General features: G+C 42.4%; 1 protein-coding gene and 2 long non-coding RNA genes across 22 annotated transcripts in view; 1 reads left to right on the forward strand and 2 right to left on the reverse strand.

The window, feature by feature from the left end:
- Positions 1-2,823, reverse strand: part of LOC142049824 (uncharacterized) — a 21,900-nt gene extending 19,077 nt beyond the window's left edge. The window contains exons 1-2 of one of the 2 annotated variants that reach the window (XR_012657829.1): positions 2,260-2,823; positions 2,102-2,159 (exon numbers count right to left, since the gene is read on the reverse strand). This is a non-coding gene — a long non-coding RNA (uncharacterized LOC142049824). The remainder of the gene's footprint in view (positions 1-2,101; positions 2,160-2,259) is intronic. The other variant, XR_012657830.1, reaches the window with a different exon arrangement.
- LOC142049825 (uncharacterized) overlaps positions 1-10,283 on the forward strand; it is a 21,500-nt gene extending 11,217 nt beyond the window's left edge. The window contains exon 3 of the long non-coding RNA XR_012657831.1: positions 9,018-10,283. This is a non-coding gene — a long non-coding RNA (uncharacterized LOC142049825). The remainder of the gene's footprint in view (positions 1-9,017) is intronic.
- A 6,849-nt stretch (positions 10,284-17,132) lies between these two features.
- Positions 17,133-25,548, reverse strand: part of NEDD4L (NEDD4 like E3 ubiquitin protein ligase) — a 198,335-nt gene continuing 189,919 nt past the window's right edge. For all 19 annotated transcript variants that reach the window (XM_075077889.1, XM_075077888.1, XM_075077893.1 and 16 more), the window contains 3 exons: positions 25,278-25,374; positions 24,597-24,669; positions 17,133-22,301 (listed from right to left, as the gene is read on the reverse strand). In XM_075077889.1, the coding sequence (XP_074933990.1) occupies positions 22,199-22,301; positions 24,597-24,669; positions 25,278-25,374 (273 nt within the window). In that variant the 3' untranslated portion in view covers positions 17,133-22,198. The remainder of the gene's footprint in view (positions 22,302-24,596; positions 24,670-25,277; positions 25,375-25,548) is intronic.

Below are 25,548 nucleotides of genomic sequence, written 5' to 3' on the forward strand. Positions count from 1 at the left end.
TTTTCAAATTCAGCTCTTGGAAATTGGTGGGTTTGCAGTCTATTAAGCAGTGTGGCACAGACCTATTTTGCTGAGGTGTAATATCAAAGACAGTGTTGATGGACTAGGGTAAAACATTCATGTCCCATCAATTTAGAAGGTCAAGGCCTTACTAAATACGCATTTGATGTTCACACTAGCACCTGCAGCATATGCACTGAACCTAACTGTACGTGAAATGGGAATGTTAACCCTGGCGTCCCAGTAGCTGAGACAAGGGGCCATCTTTTCCTTTGTTTGTGAGTCCTCCTTGACTGGAGACCTTTTATTGAAAGCTTGGAGGATAGCTGCAGAATGCTAGATCTCACGCAGGCGTCAAGGGCTCCGCAGTCAAAATGTGGTCTGGTGTGTGGTGAAGCTGAGGAAGAGGCTATGTTCAGCTGAGTTTTGCTGAGGAGCTATTACAGGCCATACAGTGTTTTGAAGGCTAGCGTTTGGTGGTTGAGCATCACTACAACTGGGGTAGCGCAGATTCATAAGAAATGGCAGGGCCCACCCGGAGTCCTGGGGTATGTTGTGCCGCCCTGTGGATCACGAGGCTTGTCTAGGAGGGCACTGTTAATGGTGTAACGGTTAACCTAATGGGCTTGCCACCCTGCCCACCAGGCAATGGGCGGTAGCATACGTAAATGCTTTTTTTGGTGTAGTGCCCTACGACTCTGAAATTTAATTTTTTTTTCTTTTAAATATTCTCAACAAAGCTTCAGGGCATGCTTTTGCTGGTGTTTGAGAATACAGAACATACTATTCTCTACCTCACCGTGAAATATCTGCCACGAAAACAAAAACACTCAATAACATGGTTGTTCCTTGTGCATATTCTTATAACACACCATTATATGTGACTGCAAATGTGGGCTTGCTTTCAAAAGAAAGAGCTTGAGCTCAGTGTTAAAGGAAAGAGTTTCTCATTGTGGGGGGGAGGGGAGTTAAGTGGCTGAATGCATGAGCTCTGTAAGAAAAACACCCAGCTTCTTTTAAGCTGTTAGATGTTGGATGCAAATAATAGGAAACAGCTGCCTATGTAATCACATACCCATTCAGATCACCAGAGCTTTAAATCTATTGCCACGATCTCACAAGTTTTCCAGGTTATACAATGTTGTGCTCAGAACAGCTAAAAGAAAAAGGAATTTGAGACTTCCTTTTTTTCTGTGCTTTACTTCTTAATATCTCATTGCATTGGTATTAGTGTTTGAAGGAAGAACTAGTTTGCTGGTCAAGCTTTTTCCTTTTTTTTTTTTTTTTTTTTTAATAGAGAAATGAAGATCCACTTGTGAAAGGGGTGGGCTTTCTTTAAAGCAAAAAACAAAAAAAAGGGGGGGAGGAAAATTCTGTTTGGTTTTCAACAAATGCCTACTTTAAATATCTGTGTCTTGAAAACATTTTTATTTAGAGATACTTCTGAGATGTTTCAGTAATTTTGTTTTTTTGGTCTAAGGTATCTGCTGTATTAGTCTATAATAGTCCCTATAGGGATTATACGTTATAGCCACAGCACAGTCCCCATAATGCAATACAACACCCCTCTTTTGCTGAATCATTGATATAATCTTGCCGTTGTTTCTCAGAACACAACATATATATCTATGCTACAATTTTCTCTATGTCACGTGAACTTTTTGAAATATGTGTTTAGTCTCAGAGGAGTTGTCTTCAGCTGAAGAAGCCTAAATTTTCTGGGTGTTTTTATTTTAAAAGCTAAAACTTTCTATTGGCACTGAAATATAACAACATTTTCCAACCTTTTTTTATTTTTCTGTTGTATTGGAAACCAATTCAACACATGCAATTCTTGTTTTAGTAATCTCAGTGAATTAACTTTATTTTTATTAAATAGAAGACAGGCTTGAATTTGTATAAAGATCAAGTAAAAATTAGTTATTTTCATGTCCAAGTGAAGACTCTTAAAACTATGCAATTTGCAGTCATTTCAACATCATTTACTTTCAAGGCTTATTCAGGATTGGGAGATTATTCTCTCTGCTTACAGAGTTTAAAAAAAGTCTTTAATTTTATGCTTTCAGGCTAAATTCTTTATGAAATGAAATTTAGAACTCACCTGCTGTTCCCAGAATACTCCTGAAAACTTGTTTTTCTTCTGAGGAAGTTTATTATGACTGGAAAAAACAGAACACCACATATACACATCTTAATCTTTATCCCCAGTGGAAGGTGGGTTATTTCCTCCAGGCATTAGCTGATGTTTTTCCAACTTACATTAGAACGCTATCCTACTGTCTGTGTTGTGCAGCTGCCTTTAACACTGTGTGGTAGGAATGGCACCGTACAAAGGTGGCAGTTGTATCTGCTGTGCCAAAGCCACAGACTGCATGTGCTGCTCTGGGGTCAGAACGGACCCTCTCCGTGGAGCTTGGCCTTGTTAAAGATTACTCAGTCTGAAACGTATCAAGTGCAAGCCTTCTTTGAGATTTGGTTATTACTGCGTGTATTGTTTCTCTAGGACTTGTCAGTCTGGACTGTTGTTTACCCTTGTGATAGGGCTTCATTTCTCCAGGTGGCATTTGGCAAGGTCCATCCTCTAGAAAAATTCATTGCAGTTTCAACACCTGTCAACAGGTTCGGTCAGTAGGAGCCTGTTCTGTTACAGCTGTTAGGTTTCACGCGCACAGCGCTGTGCTTTGGTGCTCTGGGATAAACGAGGTGACTGCGATACTCTGACTCTCTCAGCAGACTGACAGTGTGCTAAACCGAGGCATGCTCTAATACTGCGCAGTCGCTGATGCAGAGAGGAATGTACATTTTAATGTTGGGAAACGTGCCTTCTGGTGAGGAAAATGCACGTGCATTTTCTGTGTGACTGGTGAATTAAGGTATGATATTCTCATGGATAGCTTGTTGGAGCTATGTCACATACGTGAACTTGAGAATGTTAAATATTAATCATTCTTATCTGCCCTCTGTAAGCAGTAAGCCAGTGCTCTGTTTTAACTTCAGGTAAATGAACAAATGCTCTGGGGCGATTCGTGAAACTAGGTGGTTGTGTAGCAAGATTCCATCTGTTTCACAATTCTTAAATGCTAGTGGAACATAAAGTCCCACTTCAATTTAGGATTGGTGGGTAGCTCAACCAAACACAAGTACCATGCTGCTGTGACAAGCAAGTCTGGGAAATTCCTGAAGTTTGCAGAAAATAACTTTTTGTCACAAGTAGTCAGTGAGCCAACTAGGAAAGATGCCCTCCTAGAACTGACTTGTGAATAGAGGAGGACTCGTGGGAGGTGTGATGGTAGGGGGCTGTATTGGCCACACTGATCATGAAATGGTAGAGTTTAAAATTTTTGGTGTAATGAGAAAAAAGGTCAGCATAGTTGTTACCCTGGATTTCAAGAGAGCAAACTTAAAGCTACCCAGGGTGCTAGTTAGCAATGTCCCCTGAGAAACTGCTTTTGAGGGCTTAGGGGTCCAAGAGTGTTGATCAGCTTTTAGGAACGACATTTTTGTATGTTTTGGGTGTGTGTTTATGTGTTGGTTTTTGGTGTGGTGGGGTGTGTGGTTGTAGGTTGGTTTGAATAAGAACCTTGCACAGGAGCAGGCAATCCCACTGAATCAAAAGTCAAATGAGTGGGGCAGGCTTAGCTTGGCTGACCAGGGAACTCCTCTGGATGATATCTGGAAGCTAGGTCAGGCTTTGCAGGAAGATTACAGTGTTGTGGTTTGCTAGTGGTGTTCCTCAGAGCTCAATTCTAGGGCCAGTTTTATCAATGATGTGGATGCAGGAGTTGAATGCACCATTAGAATTTTGCCGATGACACTAAACTGGGAGCTGTGGTTCAAGGGACGAGACCTTGCGGAGGGATCTAGATAGATTGGAGCACTGGGCAGTCATCCATGGCATGAAACTGAACAAGTCCAAGTGCTGGATTCTGTACCGGGGATGGAGTATAAACTGGGAGAGGGGTGGCCTGGGAGCAGCCCTGCAGAAGGGGATCTGGGGGTGCTGGTTGGCAGCAGGCTCAACAGGAGCCAGCCGTGTGTCCTGGCAGCCCAGAAGGCAAACAGCGCCTTGGGGTGCATCGAATGCAGCAGAGCCAGCTGGTCAAGAGAGGCGATTATCCCACTGTGTTCAGCGTTGGTGCGGCCTCACCTGCAGCGCTGTGTGCAGTTCTGGGCCTCACGGTTTAAAAAGGATGTTAAGGTCCTTGAATGTGTGCAGACGACACACGTCTGAGGACTCTGGGTCTATCTTTTTTGGAGAAAAGGCGGCTGAGAGGCAGCCTCATCGCTCTCTGCTGCTTCCTGAGGAGGGGACATGGGGAGGGAGGGGACAGGACGCCTGGGAATGGATCAAAGCTGAGCCAGGGGAGGCTCAGGCTGGACATGAGGAACCATTTCACTACTGAGAGGGTGGTCAAACCCTGGAACAGGTTTCCTGGAGAGGTAGTCGATGCCCCAAGCCCATCAGGGTTTAAGGGACATTTGGACAATGCCCTTGATAACATGCTCTTAACTTCTGGTCAGCCCTGAAGCTGTCAGGCAGTTGGACTAGATGGTCGTTGTAGGTCCCTTCCAGCTGAAATATTCCTTCTAAAAGGTGTGTGCACAAGCTACCTTGGTATTGTAATGTGCACTAAGTGAAAGTAAGAAAAAATGGGACGGTCTTATGTTGAATTTGTGTGATAGTGTGATCTTGAGAAAACAAGCTGTGCCCAGAACGGCACTGAAAAAATCCAAGCAGGATTAGTTATCTCTCATCTTACCATGTCTGATTTCTTTCTATTGAAGCAATGAGAAAATAGCATCGCTCTGTCAGCTGGTCGGACTACTGAGCACTAGCTGCACAGTAAGATCATACGATCGTGGGATTATTTGGGTTGGAAGGGCTGTTGGGAAGTCTCTAGTCCAACCTCCTGTTCAAAACAGAATTAGCTGTAGGGTCGAACTAAGCTGGTCAGGGCTTTATCTAGCAGGATATTGAAATCCACCCCAGATGGAGGCTGCGCAGCCTCTCTGAGTCACACATTCCCAGCTTAAACATCCAGTAGATGAGCTGTGTAACTACCAGATATCGAACAAAAGAACATCAGATAAAACAACTGCTCTTTGACGTGAAATATGCCCTAGGAACTTGGTGATGCAGTTGCCTGTTTTTGGAGCTACATCAGTTCTTTCAACTTTCATATGTCACACCATTTCAGGTGACCTGCGTTGTCAAAGGGCAACCTAGTCAAATCAAGGGATGCTTGCTACAGAACGTAGCAGGTGCAGAGGCATCGCTCTGGAAGTCTGCAAGAAGTAATGGGCAATGGCAAAAGGCCTGGGTGACCAGGAATTGCATGCTTTGTTCCACAAGCTTGTCAGCTTTGTGGGCAGGTCACACTGGCCAATACATTCTTCTGTTTGTTGATTGAACAAAAGCAGAATGTCTGAAGTGCCTGCAGTGGAAATGATGGCTTCTTCCATCTTTTACAGTCTCAGTAAAAGATGAATGATAACTTGATGAAGAAGCACAAGGAAACAATGTGAATTTGCATTCTTTTAAAAACACTGGCAGCCTACCTGCCATGGTGTGTTGTGGTTTGTGGTGTTTGGGTGTTTTGCCTTCCCTGCCCGTGTTGGATAGGTAGCATGTTTATTTTTGTTGCTTCTTGAAGAAAGAGACAATAAAGAGGGTTTTGAAGACTGCTAATACATCAGTACTCAAAAAGCAAGTATCCATTCTCTCAGGTGTGAAAGAATGAAAGCACTTCATTAAAATTGAATGAGCAGCTGCTAGTTGCCTTGCCAAATGGTAGGCAGAGCTGACACTTCAGTGTTGAAAGAGGGTGGGTAGCTAGGGTGAGGCTAGGCCATAGAGGCTTGGAGAAGAGGAAGAGCATACTTGGACTTGAGAAGATTTACAAAGAGCAAGATGATGTCTTCAAAGCAGCAGCAGGTGAGAAATAGTTGAAACAACATTCAGCAGCAGTTTTTCCTTGATTTTACATCTTAAGCCTGCTGTTTAGGAGGTTCCTTGGCACTACTGCAATAAGGGTGGTGATACTGCTTTTTAGGGGCCATAAAGGGGAAATGTCAAATAACATAATTGTTAGTGAAAACTGATTAAAAGGAAGATCAGAGGTAGTAATTAGCATATCACGCACTCCATTTTCTGAAGTTACTTTGAGGCTTATTTCCAAATCTGATGAATATTGACTGAGAAGCTAATTATTTGTATTTTTACAGTTGATGTCTTAAAAGACATTAAGAGGGGGGGAAAATTCTACTCTTAGAACTTTTCTCAGATCTATCTCAGACTATGTTACATGCCCACAACAGCAAAATAGTCCAGAGGACAGCATATCTCCTTTCCAGGACAGACTGCAGGGACTTTCAAACTTGCATGATTTGTTGTTTTTAAAATTTGAAGGCCAGGGGGGAATGTCTTGGGCTTTCGAGGCCTTTTTCTCAAACTGATCTGCACTGCCGTAGTTTACAGTGATTCTTTGAGAGTAACAGATTTAACAAAGTACTAGGTACTGCAGAAGCGCTCCAGAAATGTAACGGGGAAGTGCCAGGGACTCTGACGGACTGACCAGAGGCTCCTTGTCGGGACCTGGCTGCGCCACAGCAGAGCACGTGGGGTGGGAAGAGAATTGCCACCAGTTGTTGTGACCTTGGTTGTGACAGAAATTTGTGGATATTCTGGGGAAAACCACATGGCAGCAGCACTGGCAGAAGAATTCCTGATGAATTCCAAAAGGCCTGGATTTCACCCAGTACATACTATCACAACAGACAGTTATTGTATGAATTAAAGGATTTTGCTGGAAAGCATAAAGATTAAAGACTTCGTCTGTGAGGAGCATGGGATGCAGTTATCGCTAAGTCAGGCAGTGTCAACCACAGGTTCGTGAGAACTGGTGGAATCACGTCTGCCCCAAAGAGTGAGGCTTTCTTCAAATAAAATTTTCCTGAAATGCATCATTTGACAAAATGTTTTAACGCAAGTGGAAATCTCAAACCTAAAAAGTTTCTATTTAATTTGTAACTGTGTTTTCATTTTTTTCTTGAAAGCTGCATGACTATTGCAGTTTGAATTAAAATAACAATTACTGTGCTTTTTATTTTATTTGCATGAAGTTTTGGGGGTTCTGTGTTTTGTTTTGTGTTTTTTTAAATTTAAATCCAGCTTTCAGATACTGTGATTGGGAGCATGAGGGAGAACAGGAGGAAATTGGGCACAGACCAGTGAAGGGTACTATATATTGCTTATTTGAGTTCTCTGATCCAGCACCTATTGAAGTGAGTGCTGCAAATTAGAAGTGGTGGGTATTGGATTAAGTCCTTAATTTTTAATAAAAATGAACATTCTCCATCTGGTTTTTTAATTCAGCTATTTTAAGGGCAAATTTTTGGATCCAGAGGACCTTGTGATCCATGCATAACCATTTTAACAAGCTCATTTGATTGGCATATTAAAATTGGTGGTGTGACAGTGTAAAGACTTTTTAAATCTTGTTAGCTATACCTTCAGAATGAATGTAGGTGCCTAGTTATGTCATGTCTGACAGACTGTAGTAAAGTGTAGAAGTTGGTTAAAAAAAAAAAAAAGTATGATTCTGGGAAAGAGCTGGAATGCTTTTATATGGAAAAAATAATGCCTCCCAATTCTGAAGGATGTCATGTCATTCAGGCAAGGGAAATTTGCTTGATATGGGCCTTTTTGTATTTGCAAGGAACCTAACAAATTCCTAAAGAACTGAAGCTGACGGGGTGAAAGGGGAAGCCTTCACAAAACCAAGCTATAGGAGAGAACAAAGTGAAGGTAGTAGTTGTCAGTTTTGTCCGTAGGAGTTTCTCAAGGATCTGAAGTCCCTGGAGGTATTAAGAAAACTTTTGGATGTGGTGCTTAGGGACATGGTTTAGTGATGAACTGGCATTGTGAGGTTTACAGTTGGACTCGATGATCTTAAAGGTTTTTTCCAAACTAAACGATTCCATGTCCTCTGCGTGTAAAGTGGGCTTTTCAATGTGTTTTAGGGTATAATTCATATTTCACAATGTGAAAGCTTTTGCTGAATCCCTGGCTTGAGCTTTTTGGATGTTGTTACCTTCCCCCCGCACACTTCGGTCTGCCAATAGAAACTGATAGCCAAGAACAAACAAGCTGCTCGGTAGATGACCACATGAACTGACTGTTTGGTCATTGGACTCCTGTCCTTCAGGATATGGACAGATGTGCTCAAACAAACCTATTTTAAACAGATGCCAGTCGCACAGATAAAAGGTGGTATGGATATATATGTGCATAAATACATTGGCCTTAGAGGCAAAAAGGAAAGCAAAAAGGCTTTTTTTTTTTTTTTTTTTAAAATTAGTAACTGTCCAACAGGAAAAGCTGATGACAAATCTTTCTGCAGATTAAATTAAAGTTGCTATGACAGTCAAATGAGTCTCAGATCTCTCTGCCAAATGCCACTCATGCTGGTATTGTGTGGTGTTAGCTATTGTTAAGTTTTAAAATGTTCTGGCTTTTCTTAGGTAACACTTACTTGTGTGTGCAGTAGGTGTAGAAAGGCTTCTGACTCCCCTGAAGATTGTGTTTGTTTCCCTCGTAAGTTGTTTCCCTAGCAGCTTGATGTGGACCGCTACTTATACTATTCCCCGCACCCAATACTGTCTTATGTTGACTGGTTTCTTTTTCTGAGCAAATGATGCATGGGTCCATATCAGAAATATTTCCATAGAAGTTGCTGTCATTCAATACAAAATGTAAGGAACTGTCGCTTCCTAAACTGTGGTAAATATATTATAACTGCCCTCAGAAGTGATTTGCTGCTGTCCATTCTTTTTTCTTTTTTTTTTTCCCCTGTGAGTTTAGATATTAGTGATAGGCTTGGTTTGGAGAGTTATTTGTTGTGTGAACAAAGGAGCAAGAGTAAGGGATGCAGTACATTCAGACGCTGTGAACAGGAGCTAAAAGAATTTTAGGAGTGGATGTAGCACAATTTCTTTACCCCTTTCTTTTCTTGTAGAGCCAAGTGAAAGCTGTGTAAGGAAATGTTAAGAAAATGGATCTTTGCAACAAAGTTGGAAGGAATGTTCCCATCGGTATTGCTCAGAGCCAAACCTGACTCTCTGCTTACTGCCCAGTGTGACTACTGGGGGTGACAAATCATGCTTTTATCACCAGAAGGAAAAAAAAAACCTGAGGTACTCACACTGATGCTGTTAGAAGACTGTATTTGCCATGCAACAAATAATTTGGTAGTAAGAATAAGCAGAAATTTAAATGATGAACGTATACTTCACAAATCTATAAATGTTTATGGTAAAATTATCAATACATGTTATGCATGTATCACCAAACCATATTTCAGGGTTTTGAAGTGCTCTGTAAATGCATTGGAGGCCAGAGGTTTGGGAACTGGAACTGGTCTGAGTTTTCTGGCTCCTGCATTCAAGACATGAGAGGGGCAGACACAAAAGCAACTGTTAAAAATTCTAAGGAGAAGGGGTCTCCTTGGGAAGCAGGGGTATTTCATAATTTGTTTTTCATCTAAGTTAGAGATGAAGCAAAATCTTTCTTCCAGGAATCAGCACAGGGAGAGATTAAAATTCTGGCCCAAACTTCTAGTTTAGAAGAACTGATACTGACTCTCTTTAATCTTTGTCTCTACGTTTAAGTCCTTTCTAATTTCTCTGCGTCTAAAAGCCACTGCTGGTGACAGTTCACCATGGAAGGTTTTCTTAGCAAGCAGTACATCAGCTTCTCTGTTATTCTGAGAATTCAGAGTCCAGAAAAATCTAAAGATAGTTGCAATTTTTTAATCTTACTAGAGTTCTTACTAATTCTCCTCTATGCCAGTATGCTGCCAGACTGTAGTTGTTAGAGCAGATAAGCACAGAGCCTTTGCACCTGCACTTAAACTGTTCCGGTTCATGGTGTTCTGGTACAGTGCCACCGACACACAGAATCCCAGAATCCCAGGTTGGAAGGGACCTCAGGGATCATCTAGTCCAACCTTTCTGGGAAGAGCACAGCCTAGACAAGATGGCCCAGCACCCTGTCCAGACGACTCTTGAAGGTGCCCAACGTGGCCGAGCCAACCCCTTCCCTGGGGAGATTATTCTAATGGTGACTGCCCTCACTGTGAAAAATTTTCCTCTGGTGTCCAATCGGAATCTCCCCAAGAGCAACTTGTGTCCATCCCCCTTGTCCTCTCCATGGGACTCCTTGTAGAAAGGGAACCTCCATCTTCTTTGTAGCTACCCCCTAAGTACTGGTACACGGGGATGAGATCCCCTCTGAGCCTCCTTTTCTCAAGGCTGAACAAACCCAGCTCTCCCAGCCTGTCCTCGTATGGCTGCTTCCCAGGCCTCTGATCATCCTGGTGGCCCTTCTCTGGACCCCTTCCACCCTGTCCACATCCTTTTTGTACAGCGGGGACCAGAACTGTACACAGTATATGCGTGTAGTGGGCCTATAGACCACGAGAGCATTTGCCAAATCTAGTTTTCTGAGGAAGACTTTGATTTGTCTTGGGCTGCTGCCTTGTAATGTAACACTACCTGCCCTTCGGTCCTGGGGGTTAATTCTCCCTGAATATCGGATGATTTGCAAACTCTTATATTAGGGGCAGTACTGTTGTTACAAATAAAAGGCAGAAAGGAGTGATAGAGAGGTGTTTCCTGCCTCGCTATCAAATAACAAATTCCTTTATAAAGGGGGGGGGGGAAGAATTTGTAATTTGAACTACATGCTCCTAATATTTTGTTTCTTTTTTTTTAAATATGAAGGCACAATTGGGAAATATTAAGTCCAAGATGTGCATGTTGTAACAAGCCATTGAGATAACAACATGTAATCACAATTTCTATTTACATGATTATTAAATAATTGGAGACAGTTAACCATCTGCAAACTTGATTAGGAAGTAGAACTGCTTAAAACTTGACAATTTTCTCAAAAGCTGTTGTCCACGGAAGTAAAGCACTGGAGCAAACAAAATCACTGGAATGGTAGGGGAAAATGTCAGTTGCGGGAACACGTAGCCTGAACTCTAGATGAATTGCAGAGGAAGGAAATTCCTAGACTTGCACAAAATATTAACCTCTAGCTGTTTCAAAGTGTTTTTTGGTTTTTCTTCTCCATAAAGAAATGCTTAAAGCTAAAGATTTGTTCTGCATCAGCATACTGAAATATTTAGAGGTACAGCAGAGAAGTGTCTGTCCGCTGTATGTGATGGATATTTACCAAGTATTGATCTAGTGTCCATCTCTGTTATTCTTTAACTTTAGTCCAAGGTTCAAAGTTTACCTTTTGTTTAAAAACTGATTTCACAGGGGGGTCGTGTCCCCTAGCTAATCAAGTAGTAATAGAGGTCTGTAGAATGAAAACTGAGTTTACCACAACTTAGAGGAAAGCTCTGAAGCCTGTGCAGAAAACCTCTGTGGCCTAGAGATGTGTACATATCCACAAATGCAGCAGTACATAGTGAGCCTGAAAAAGTGACCAAATGGAGCTAGTAATTAGTCCAAATTTGCAGAACAAGCAGAAGCCCCAGGTTTGTCCCACCTGTTTCTGCACATAGGCAGCAAAAATGAAGTTGTGTTTGTAACCTGTGCAATTGCATCTGTGCTAGCTTAAGCTGGCAAGAGTAGATAGTAAAAAAACCTGGAAACCCGAGGTCAAATGTTTTATTTGTATCTTTGCACGTGTTGCTGTGACTTTGCTACCCAAGTTACCTGCAGTAGTTTGAGGCAGTGGTTATTGCTTACTTTGCTGTGTAAATGTCCAGTACTGCTGAATTTTTTGTTAGCTGAAAGTGAGTGTGTTCAGCACTCCACAAGATCAAGCTCACCATATTCAAGTCATAGAGCCACGGACTCACAGAATGGTTTGGGTTGGAAGGGACCTTTAAAGATCATCTAGTTCCAACCCCCCTGCCATGGGCAGGGACAACTGACCAGGTTGCTCAAAGCTCCATCCAACCTGGCCCTGGACCCCAACCTCCAAGGATGGGGCATCCACAACTTCTCTGGGCAACCTGTTCCAGGGTCTCACTGCCCTGATTGTAAAATATTTCTTCCTTATGTTCAATCTAAACCTACCCTCTTTTGGGTTAAAACCATTTCCCTTTGTCCTCTCACTGCAGGCTCTGGTAAAAAGTCCCTCTACATCTTTATTGTAAGCCTTTATATATTGAAAGGCTGCAAGAAGGTCCCCCTGGAGCTGTCTCTTCTCCAGGCTGAAGAACCCCAACTCTCTCAGCCTTTCTTCACTGGAGAGGTGTTCAAGCCCTTGGGTCATTTTTGAGGCCCATCTCTGGACCTGCTTTGACAGTTCCAGGTCTTTCTTGTGCTGGGGACCCCAGTGCTCCAGGAGGGGTCTTGCCAGAGCAGAGTTAGAGGGGGAGAATCACCTCCTTTGACCAAAGGATAATTTCAATTTTATCAGGTCCAAGCTTCTAAAAGCCAGGCAAAAATTAAATTTAAACTTGCGTGGTTAGCCTGATTGTTTTCCCTGTGAATATATATCATTCCCTATTTTATATTCCCAGAGTCTTAGTTCTTGGACCTAACTCAGAAACCAGGCTTCCTTGGCTTCAACAAAGTCAATGGCGATTGACTGAACAGCCACCACACGCTGCCCAATAATTTCTTTGCAAAGCCTTCAGCTTCATTGAAGGTTCAGACCTGCAAACCCTCACGTGTCTGTCTCCTGTGCAAGTGTTCGTAACTGTCGGATCTCAGTGAGAGCTGGGTACCTCCATACCCCGGCGGATCTCGGCTTAGACAGTGGAAAATCCAGCTGCTAGTAAGGTAGCTATTGTCTTCCTCTTTGCTTTCATAGTATAACTTGCTGGAAATGGTAGGTGTTTCAACCAGCTTCTGGGTTATTAGCAAAAAAACATTGTGCCAAATTATTAGAACACTTAAAAGTGTGAAAATATTTGAATTTGAAAAAAATAGCTACAGGAATAAAATTTTAAAGTAGTTGCATTTTTACACACTACTGATAGATAATTATCAAAGGTGGGAATGCACTGAAATTTAAAGTCAAATGTGTATTAGTAAGGTTTAGATATGATGGTCAGGATAAAAGATAATAGATTTGTGTATTTGTAATGAATATATCTTAAGTTTGAAGTGCAATACAATATTAACTTAAGAGTCTAACCTGTCAAGCTAATGAAACACCCACAGCAAATGGCAGAAAATAAGTTGGGTAAAAATAGCAGATGCATTTGAGCAAGAATAAATTTAGTTTGAACAAGGCTCTCAATCAAAAGCTGGGGAAAATAATAAATGGTAATCATCAAGAGATTATTTATCTTTGTGATCCTTGTGTTGGAGATGTTTGAAACAGGAGCATTTCCTGTTGTGTTGCCATAGCAAACCCTGGCTGCCTTTCTGTAGGAACGTAAATCATAGTGGGTTGTGTGTAGAGTCAACCTGGGAAGGAAAGAAAAGCATGAAATTTAGCTTGTCATTCAGCTGGATTTAAAACACTGAAGATTGCTGTCGCAGAGAAGAGGCTGGCGTTGAAAAGAGGACGTGGGCCAGACATTTTTAAGGGCATTTCAGCCTTTTGTGATTGCCAGGAGGTTTTCAATGCCAAAATACTCATTAAATATAGTTATAACTAAGTCTTCAACAATAACTGTAATTCTCACATGCACAATTGCTCTACTGCATTATACCTACCTGATTAATGTCCTAATATACATAATGAATTTCTGGGCATTAGCATATACTAGTTGCAAGGTCTGTCCCCCCCACCGTTCTGTGGAGCGGAAGAAGCGCAGCCAAACACAAGGCGTTAACGCTACAGTGGGTGCCTGGTGCTCTCTCTGGCGCTCCCGTGTCCTTTCTGTCTAGCTGCGCCTGGAAGTTGTTTTGCACCAGAACTGGAGTAGGCAATTCTGAGTGTCACCAGAAGTTCTTTGCCAGCTTGCGGAGTTGATGGACTTGCTGTTCAGGTTGTTGCCAGCGACTTAAGTACGTCTGTACTTGATGGTTTTATCTCCCTTTGGGTCCAGAACCACTGCCAGGACTAGCTTTCATGTGAAAGAGACACCTTCAGGGGCCACTTGCATCAGGCTTTCCTGTCGCAGGCCTATAGTCAGCCCTCGTTTGAGAGATGCTGTGTGAGGTGCAGGTGAATGTCAGAGCCTGTGTGAGTTTGTAGGAAGTGTTGCTCTGACAGCCTTCCAGATCGGAAGCCATGGCAAGCGAAGGAAACCGGAGCCCTCTGGACTCTATTCACAGAGGTAGCAGGTAGCGTAGAGGTGTCGAAGGAGCACAAGGACGAATGTGTGTGAGATAAAAGATAAGAGGTGTCAGGTTCAAAACAATTGGAGATTCTCCTTCACGCTGAAAATGATAACAGATGCTGTGCTCAAGCAGCTGTAAATACTGGAATTTCCCATGACACCAGAGACTATTTAAAAAAAAAAATTATAAAATTTATGTATGTATATATAAAATGTATGTGCAAAGAAAAAGAAGCCATCACTACTGTAGTAGGTCCTTGAGCTGCATGTCACTCGTCTTTCAAAGTGCATTTGCTGGGAGCATTATGATTTGCCCTAATCTTAAGCTTTTTTTGGCAGAATCTGCAAATCAGATACTTGTCCAGCCGGACTTTTAATTTGATCTGGTACGGTTGTTTTTATTAATGACAGCAAGCTTAAAAAAGAAAGGGACTTAATTTGGATAGCGTAGGATTTTTCCCTTGTCGGGAGTAGGAAATGCCAGGGTAGGAAGTTTCAGGGCTGGAAATGCAAATGCGTTTGCACCAACGAGTTACTGCAGCGTCTCGTATGGGTGGCGACAGGGCAGTGTTGATGCATAGGTGGTGATTTGGGATTTGAATGTATTGACACGGGGTTTCTACTTTGCTTGTTTGCTTGGGTCTCAAGGGCAACAAAGCCTTACTAGCCATATACAAACAGCATATAGTAAGGATTTTCACAGACATTCTTTAACAACTTAGAACACTTTATTTTTCATTTCCAATTAAAAACACAAATGGAATTCCTGTGTTGTTGTGGTTTTTGTTTTTTTTTTTTTTTGAAATCTGCTGGTTGTAACTATGCCAAAACAATAACACACATGTAGGTATTGCTGGAAGAGAGGTGTGTGGAGGTGTCTTCTGTTTGTTTTTAAATTTGCTGTAGAGAGTGCTGGTTCATTGTATGTTTCAGCATTACACAGTTTTTCACTTTACAGTACAAAGATGCTTGCTTATGTAAAGGAGTACATTAACAATTCAGCTAAGTTAGTTCCAGCACAAGGGGGGCTGCAATATTAGCTGATGGAATTGAATTTGAAACATGTTGCCTGGCTGCTCTAGCTTAGGAAGAGGTGGCAGCTTGAAGGAAGAGTCGAGATGGGCAGCCATTCAGAAACCAGTGCCCAAGGGAGGAAAATAGAGAGGGGCACAAGTAAAACTTGTACAGAGTAAATTGGTTGCTGCTCTGTGGTGTTGATACAGCTGAACAGTAGAGACTGGTGCATTGATTAATGAAGAAGAGTAAGTCATGCTGCAATGGCAAGTTGAGATGATGTACCACGACATCACATGCATGCACAAAAATAACTCGGTTGCAAAGCATAATAGGCTGAGTCCAATAGGGGTTTGGTGTCTTCTAGAAGTCAATGGCAGCATTATTGAGCTCTTGGTAACTTAACTCATAAAAGGTATTCGCATCTACTGGTAAGCTGAACAGTGTTTCTCATGGCAGATGGTGTCTCTGGGTCATATTAAGAGGTTGTGTGGTTTGGGTGGTTGGTTTTTTTGTTTTGTTTTGTTTGTTTGTTTTTTTTTTGCCTAGTCACCTTGGCCACCCTGGTTTCTCTTCCAGCTCCCAGACTCCTGGGCACTTGCTTGGGGGGTGAGGGGGGGATACCTCTTTTTTTTTTTTTTTTTTTTTTTTTCTTTAGCAAACCGCAGCCGTAGGTAGCTGCAAGAACACGCTATGTGACCCTTGGTGTGTATTACTGCAAGTCAGATAAATGCTGCACGTAGGCTGTGCTTCATGTGAAGCTCAAAATCTAGGGGACTATTTGTTACGTACTGAGTCTATATTTAAGACTAACAGATAATTTAGTCCATCTGCAACTCTTAAGCACTGATGTTAGCTGAGGAGGAATGTACTGTATTCCTAAAGTGAGCTATTAAGTTGGAAATGTGGCTTCTGGTGGTTTGGGTGTGTAGGGTTTTTTTTTTTTTGTTGGGTTTGTCCTTGATTTTTGTTTTGTGTGTGTGGTAAGTGTGGTTTGGTTTTTTTTGGTTTTTGTCTCTTTTGGTTTTTTTTTTTTGCTAGGCATTCACACTGATTAACAGAAAAGGCAACAGTAGTTCCACTGTTGTCAGTACTACATCAGAATTGTAACATCAAAAAACCCAAACTTACTTACTAATGTGTAGACTTGCAGTGTTAAACTCAACTTTGAGTTTGCTGCAAGTAGGTTATTTTGTTTGTAGTATATACGTTATTGTGGGCTGCAAAAAATTCTGCTGAAAGCACAGAAAATATGCAATAAAACAATAGACATTCATGCTTATTTCAGGTATGGCTTAAACAGGAAACATTTGTAAGTGTGCTGCTTTGTACGGTCACTGCAGAATTGGGTAATTCAAAGACAGAACGTCTCGTGGAGGTCTGAGGGAGTATTAGTTCTTGTATTACAAATGATGATGGAACAGAGGAGAGACTGGTAAGAAGTTGGGAGAGGCGCAATTTTTGTCTCTTACTGAATGACATGTCTTTAGAGAACACTGCATAATCACTAACCTTGTATTAATCAGTCAAATCCTTATGAAGTTACCTTGAATCGTGCCTTCTGAAGGCGGCTGTGCCCCAGTGACCAGTACGCACTGTAAACCTTTCCCCGGGGTACATTCTTAGCTGCAAACGCTAAAGACACCAGTGTTCCATGAGTGCAGTGAGGGTCGTGGGGGAAAAATTTGGGAGTGACTTTTACAGAAGCTGAAATATGTGGATGGTGTGTTTAATGCTTGAAAATACACCAGGTACAGCTGTGACTGCACATAGGCTCCCCCAACCACATCCCAGGCTGTTAAAGCCTTCCTGCAAACTGTAACCTTAAGGCTTTTTTTTAACAAAACAAAACAAAGCTTCAGTTAGACAAAAAATATATTTGAAGTATAAAATGCTGTAGCTTCCGTAATTCTTTATTAAATATTTAATTAAGTTGCATCATTTCATTACAACAACTTCATTTTGTCACATTGAGCTTTTGCTGTCAGGAAAACAAACTACAATTTCTTTCACTGCTCCTCAGAAAATAAATGGAAAAAAATGACTTTTTGTCCAGAAACAAATCCTTTCCCCACAGTGTATCAAATCCAACCACAGTTCAAAGCTGTAGTAATTGTGAAAATGAGCATTATTTATAAGTAGTACATTTAAAATCAATGTTAAGGTAGTTTAATTTTGAATAGCCTTCTAGGAAGTGGTGATATTGCAAAAAAAAAAAAAAATTACTAAACAGTGTGAATTTAATCTGGAATGTCTGACACTTTTGCATGTTTGGAAATATTAATATCTCAATTCTAAACTTGATTTAAAATTTATGTTCACAAACATAGAACATGGCAACATCGTTTTCTGGAGTTCCCCATTTGGGCTCTGAGAATCATAACCTATCGCTGCTGCATGGTTGTGGCAAACCTGCAGGAGACAGGCAGCTCACGAGCCTCGCCAACTCCAGTGGAACGGATGAAAGTAGAAAAATGCAACACGTACTATTGTTTGTGGATGCATATGGTGTGTGTTTTTACAGCTACATATTAAAAAATTAAGGAAAGAAGCAAGGGCTGTGTGACAATACGGGAAAGGGAAAAAACCCAACACGTTAAGTAGAGGATAAGTGTGGACACAGACCGTTGGCAGCGTGCATCGACAGACCTATGACAAAGGATGGCTTGCACCGACGGTGATGGCACCTCGCAGGGTTCTAGGTGTGCTATGACAGACCGATGGGTATGCAACATTAATATGGTTAGATTCCAGCTGTGGAAGTTCCAGGTGCATTGCAAATATGCAGTACTTCTTAGTGCAACATCGTAACAGATGGGTGGAGGCCGTAGGGGCTTTTCTCTGTTGTTGTAACTTTACATACAAAAGGAAACTGTTTTATTAGGAAGATAAGGTTCATGTACGCTTTAAGCTGGCCAGTCTGGTAATCTACCAGTATGTATTGTAGGAAAAAAAGTAATTAGCCCTTGCAGTCACATGGGCACGATTACCTATTTTTAACCCCTAGAAGTGCAGTCTAACTACCCACCTTCCCCTCTCTGGCTCCCTAGTTTTCACAACTGCCATCCCTTTAGACTCATGTACAATGCTTCAGCAGTGCTTCGGGACCAGATGACGGCTGAAGGCTGCAGGCATGCCTACCTGTGGGATGGGGCTGGGCATGCGACAGCAGCAGCGCACCCCGTGGGCGGCAGGGCAGGCACTGGCTGCGTGGTTGGTTCTTACAGCAGCAGCCTCTGCTAGCTAGTCAGCATGCAGGTCATGCTGGCATGGCACTCGCACTCCTTTGAGCAGAGGGAGAGGTCAGTGTGAGCGACACAGAAATAAGATAACGCTTGTGGTAACAGACGTTGGGAGGGGGGTGGGGTGGGGTGGGGTTTCTGGTTATTTTTATTTACCTTCTGGTTTCCAGCAGCTAGGCACGCGAGCGGGAGTTAATGTGCTCGGTATGGTGTACGCTAACTACAGCCTCACGAGGCACAGATTTATTGGCCTTGCTGTGAACAGGAGGCAATGGCTGCAGACCTGTATTGTGACTAAAATTTCTATGAATTATTTGCCTTAAGGCTGCTTTAGGTACCACCCTTACGCTTACCATTTATTAACCCAAAGACGTGGCTGACTAGGCCTTTTTAAAATACTCTTGGGCCATTTTGTGGTGAATGAGCTGACCTGTCAGTGCACAAGAACATGCTGTGTTAGGAAAGGCACGATGCTACAGGCCCCGGCCCATGGGAGTGTTAGTTGCTTTGTGTTTTAGATATTTGAAGTAAATGACCTTTAGCTACCTTTTTTTCCTAGCCAGATACTTTCAGATGCAGCTTCAGGAGCTCCAGAAGGTCTCCTAGATGCGAGGTCTGGCATCTCAGTAAGAAAGAGCACTAAGGCATTCTGCAAAGAGGCCTGCAGAAGAAAACCTATTATTTCGTCTGCAGCTGCTGCTTTGCACAGCTAACGCCTTTTACATAGTCTCATATATTTTATTGCAAAACTGAAGGTAACTTCCTATGTTTTGTCACAGCATAGAGGTTCTTAACTTTTTTGGCTGCTGAGAGAGGGTGTATCTGCCCAAGGGGTTAGTCGTCACCATGGCCACCAATCACAAAAATCTGAGTTGCGTGGGTATAGTGCATTTTAGCTGGGACTTATGTCCCTGTGACTACCGTGATGCCAAGCCTGTCAGTAACAGCGTGGTAGCTGCAGCTAACAGGAGGGCTGCCGATACCGGCAACAAAAACTTTACGCAGCAATGGGACCAGGCTGCGTGTGTCCCCTCAGCTTAGCCTACAGGCAGTCTTGCGCATTTGTGAATGCTGACTCTGGATTGCTTATGGACCCCCCCCCAAACCAGAAAAGGACAGTTTCACTCCCACAGCAAAGGGAGCTGAGGTGTGTCTGTGAAGGCAAAACAGGGCCATGTCCTAATGGCACAGGGAACTCGGGAAACGAGCTGGAAGGAATAATTCTGTCACAGAGTGGTGAGCAAACTGCTTCCAAAGCATGCGCTAACTCGGGTAGCTGTGCGTGCTTCTGCACGGGCTCTGCAGCAGTGGCAGGTTTGCAGCACAGGTGGGAGCTGTGGTTGCAGCCTCTAGCGCACAAGAAGCACAAATAGTTAGAACGCTTTGCCGTCGTCATAAGAAAGCCAAAAATAGGTCATTTCAGCACAAGCTGTACAGGTCTGTCAGGACACTGCACGCCGCACCTTGCTGTCACTGCTGCCTGAGATAGGCCAGGGCGCTGCGTGCGCTGCACTCAAAGCTGCCACGCTAACGACGCACCTTGGGAGTCACGGGCTTGCTTTTAATAGTGAACTGTTTCTGAAAAATGAAACGCCCCTCTCTAAAGTAGCGTAAACCACAACAGTCCAAAAGCACATTGATTACAATTCACACAGCGGAATTCACCTCGCTATTTTAATACCTAGACACTCCAAAAGCATTCTCTATCAGTTTGTGAGGTAAGTGGAGCTGAAAAGATAAGCTAAGTCATTTTATGTTTTCTTTTAAAAAAAGAATCCAATAAACCTTTGTCTTCTAGTCAGATGGCACTATGTAATTCTAGCTAACTGAAAGGGCTTTGATGTAGCTAAGTATTAGGTAAGCCTGTTTCAGAAGGTGGGGGTGAGGGGAGGGAAGGGACCAAAGCAGGATCACGCACTCCTGTGGTCAAATAATAGAGTAACCTTCTCATGCACCGTGCTTTGACCTTTTTTTTGGTAGCACCCCACCATTTACTGAATGTCATTAGCATTAAGGGTTCTTTCCAGTAGCCTTTTTGGCTGAAATATTACAGTTTCTGCAGCATGGCTGTTCTTTCTCAGCTGTAGCTTGCACTTGCTAGGGGGTGTTGGGGAGGGCTAAGGGCAGGGCTAAACAGGCTGGTGGCAATGAGGTGAAATTTTGTTTTGGCATGCGGTGTCCTCTTGCTTCATAAGCATTAAATGGGTTCTCGGCGGTAAAAGCCTACAGACAGGCAAAATAGGTGGGCAAAACTTAGAAAACTGAATGCTAAGTTGCTGACGCCATACCCTCGAGCCTGCTCCAGTGGAGTTGTACCCATTTAACTTCAGTGGATTGAATACAAATCTTTCACTTTTAATCCGTCACAAGAGATGCAACTCAGACATTATAGTTTAAGCATGCAACATGTCATAGGTAACAAAATTGATTAGATAGCAGTGTATATTAAATAAATCTTTGTGATTAAGTAAAAAATAAATCACAAAAACAATTGCTGAGGAACATGTCTGCAGGCTCAGCTCTACATCTGTTCATTTTTTTTTATACATCAGCAGCAGCCAAATTCACAACTGATAGATATTGCACCAGAAAGACATGTGCAGTGAGAAGGAATATAATCACATTAATGTTTATGGTAAAAAACAGATATGACTTCCATGTGTTACATAAAGTGCCTTTAGAGTTGGTGCAGTTAGAAACAAAGAAAAAACCCATCGTTGTTTAGATATCATTAGCAAATGCATACAAATAGGAGACACGACAGACCTGTTTTCCATAGTGCCAAATCACATAGTGCCAGGTGTCATTCAAAATGCCTCCATTGCAAACAGTAAAGAGGAAAGGATAATAAAAGTATCACTATACAAAGATAATGACAGGGTTAAGCATATGTTCCTAAAATGATTAATGCCAACCCTACCCCAAAATGCTTTATAGTACATGTAAATATTACCAATAATGAGGCAATTTCTTTACTGAACATGAGATTTGGCATGCTATGTTATGGTTCTCCCTTGACTTGTAACTATTCTAATATTTATACAAAAACGCAACATCCAGTCCATACTTCTGGATACAGAAAAATATTTATGTGCTCAATGAAAAGAGTTGCTCTCGAGATACAGCCCCCGTAGAGAAAATTGCCAACATAGCTTTCTCCTACTTTCGTAACGGTTTGGGAACACAAGGCTCAAAATGTGCTTTGAAAAAAATGACACTGGCATCAAGTCTGGTATGAAATTAAGAAAAATGCTCATTTTTCCAAGTACATGATATTTAATTGTAATGAAATAAAATCGGAAAATGTCTAAGTCAATTAAAAAGTAAACATGAGTTGTAATACTATACCTGTAAAATGATTAATTCCATTCATTGTCATTAGAAATTATGTAAAATATTTATTAAGGGCTTTGCCTACAGAGGCACAACATAAATAGAGTAAGTCCTGCTGAAATGTGATCAGAGTTCCTGTTACGCAGTTGGTACGCTGCTGTGGAAACGTCAGAAAAGCCACCCGCAGGTCACAGTTCAAACGTCTGGATTCAGGCAACTGCACCGTCGAAGGGTTTGCTCCATGAACCAACGCTGTGCAACTGTTCTGCCATAGTCACTACTCAGAGTCCGTCGGGCAAATGCAAAAGTGCAAGCAGAACTTGCTCGAAGGGGGGGAAGGTCGATGTTTTAATCCACTCCTTCAAATCCTTGAGCATTTTCAACTGCCATAAGTAGCTTTTCTCGCAAATCTTCAAAAGATTCATAAAGAGGTAAGTCTAGGCGATTAAAGCTGAAATGTAGAAGGGAAAGAACCATTTAACAATCCATTGAAAAATACACGTAACTTTAAAGAAATAGAAGACGTTAAATAACCGGGGACCTTAAGAGAGGGTGTACCTTATTGTGCAAAGGGGGGCAATCTCCACAGTGCCCTTTGCAAACCTGAGCGGCGCTTGTGTCCCCGCAGGTGGCGCCTGACACCAACCCTGCCTGCACCAGAGGGAGTTCTCAGAAATACCCGCACACCTCCTTGCTTTTCAGAGCTCAGTGTGGGGATTTGTTAAAAAATGCTTAGGAAAGGAGAAAAGCCAACAGAACCCCCCCACCACAGTTAGTCAACTGAAGACATTGCATTGTGTCAGAACGCTGGTTTCCCAAGACTTGGCAGAGGAGTTCCGAAGCTATAGGCCAGGCTCTCAGCCCTCTGGGGGAAAAGAATAAAAAACACCCAAAAGAAAGTCCTGTAAAATCTAACAGATAATTGGAACGTTTTGTTGTTAGTTGTTTTTTAAATAAAACTTTTTATTCTATAGAATGATTACTTTTATGGAAAAATCACCTTTCTGTACTAATGTTCTACAAATTAAATTGTGCTGTATAGGAAAATTAAATTACCTTAAAAAAGCCATACTCTTGCTATGCAACAGAACACGACAACTATTTGCAAATTCTATAAATTCAGATTAAAATAAAGTCAGCTGGACTATGGCCTCACAGTTTTAGTGAATTGTCCGACAACTTCTGGCCTTTATGTAGCATGGCTTTCTGTGGCTATGTTGTTACGTCAGACGTTCTGTAGTTCGTTATACCTGCTTACTAGGATGAGGGGAAAAATGAGAGAATGGAAAATGAGAACGGGGTAAATGCTGCCTGCAGCGTGGCAACACCTGACTCACGTAGCCAAGAAAACATCATCCACCCTTGTTTGTACACGTGCCAGTCTTGGAGGAAAAGAGGTACAGGTGCTAATTTCTAAGACACTTAAAAGGCAGCAATGAATAGTATTAGTCTTACAAGGCAAGGCACTATTTTTCCTTCCATTATACCCTGTTAAACTCCTGTTACCCTTTCAACAGACTCTCCTGCAGTTTATTGCCTGTCCCATATTTTTCACAGCCTGGCTGACAGAACAGAGGAGAATAGAGCCTATGTTTTGACAATCACAGAAAAATTACTCGAGCGTAAGATGTAGTTCCTCTTGCTGTTTTTCCCTATCCCAGTTTTGACAGGAACCATGAAATGGAGAGCTGCTCCCATCCTGCCTTTGCCACTACTCTGTGGTAACACTGAGGAGTCATCGGCCTTCTCTGTGACTACGTACCCCAACCTGTGATGTTCACTTGTCATTTCCCAGGAAATTGGGCAGGATTATAAGGCGAGAGGCACTGGGAAACCATGAGGTGTCTGCGGTTGAAGGGACTGCAGCCGGGGGGACAGAGGCGATGACAAGCTGTGAGATCTTGGGACCCTCCCCAGCAGGCACTGAGGCTCCTACTGCCAAGCTCGGCACAACATTTAAGCCTGCAGTACCCTTTCTGTGCTGTGATTCACGCGCTCTGATTTGGATCCTGTTGCAAGTACCTTACGTGAACAGATTCTTACATAGGTGATACAGGGAAAAGTCTCGCGGGAGGGATTCAAGGTGCTTCCATGGTGCCAGAATGTTTAACTGGCCAGCGCTGAAAGCAATCCGCAGGCTACTATATGGCTTCAAATACGATAGATACCAGATGTTAACTATGGGTATCGATTTCTTTGCACGTAGTATAAAATGAAGTGGGGAAAAGCTATCTCTCTCTCCTAACACACATTTTAACATGCAAGCAGGTACTACAAGAAAAGTCCTGAGGTGAAAGGGTTACTTGGAATACAATTAGAAAATAGCATTAAAAAGTCCTTATCAGAAAGGCTGTGATGGAAAGAATTTATTTGGGATTCATTTACCTGTGTTTGCTGCAGAACACCTACACCTACTTCCTCTACTACCACAGCCTTTCACACGTCCATGAGAAGGCAAAACAAGCGTTGTTTAGAACCTGCCAGAAGCAAGGGCACGGTGGCGAGGTTGAGCCCTGCGCCCTCCTGGAATGCTGCAGCCGTGTGTCAGCAGACCAGCACCGACTGGTTTGGCCTTTTACTACCCACCTACACGCACAGGGGCAGGTTTCAGAGTATCCTGTTTTATAAAAAGGTATATGATCCAGAGCTGAAGTATGCTAGCGACAAGCACAGTCATCTGTCTCCCCCTTTCCTGACAATACGACAATACAGAAAAGCTATGTAATTTTATGCTGTCATGACTTACCATGTGTGAGCTCTGGGCAGTTTATCAGGACTTCCCCATTGCTCTATTGTAAACAACTGAGGACCATTTGAACCTGGTTGAAAAGGAAAATCATATGAAATATGAACTGCTGGTCACTACAAAGACTTCCCCAATATTATTTTAAAAACTAAATGTTTGCATAAGTTGTAGGCTAGACTTTGCAACCGGTACAAAATATGTGGTACAAACTCTTTCAATTAAAACTACATTAAAGGAAACAATAGGACCGTGGTTAGTTACTGCCAAGTCCAGTTAGCTTGTTAAGTTTATCTAACTACCTTTGCATTGGGTATGTATAATGCAAAAGAAGCAAGCTCAGCCATGAACTCTGAAAAACAAAGTGCTTGGTTAAACATGCATTCTCCTCGCCTCAATACGACATGAATATCACTCATGTTGACAGCTGAAATTTGTTTCCGTGGGAGCTAGGAGAGCAGCTGCGGTGTACAGAGCGTTACTCCTTCTCAGTGTGCTCCCCTCCCCCCCCGCCCACATTCTCCAGGGCTCTTGGCATCCAGAGGAGAATTCCTTGGTGGGGGTCACAGGTTGGCTACAACTGAGTTTCAGTTGCGCCCAGGTTTTCTTGTTCCTGTCCAGAAGCGGTCTGCACAGCCATTCTAGCAGTGAGCATAATCTGCAGGCAGCTGAAAGGAGCCTCACCATAAAGTTCAGCAAATCCATTCATAGGCACGCGTGACGTCCCAGTAACAAACTGCAGTAATCGAATCCGCTTTTCGGCATCCATCAGTAGAACGGCCTGTTGACAAACACACAGTCACTGTCTTTTCACGTTCACAGCTGTAGATATCATTGTTGAAACAAAACCAAACCTTAGTAAATTTTCTCTGTGAGACTGTAACAGACATGTAACTCTGAAAGATGTGATACAGGTCACACACCAGGTTATCTCTGATTAAACATGGAGCCTCCT

Source organism: Phalacrocorax aristotelis, chromosome W (assembly GCF_949628215.1).
Source record: "Phalacrocorax aristotelis chromosome W, bGulAri2.1, whole genome shotgun sequence".
Classification (NCBI taxonomy): Eukaryota; Metazoa; Chordata; class Aves; order Suliformes; family Phalacrocoracidae; genus Phalacrocorax; species Phalacrocorax aristotelis.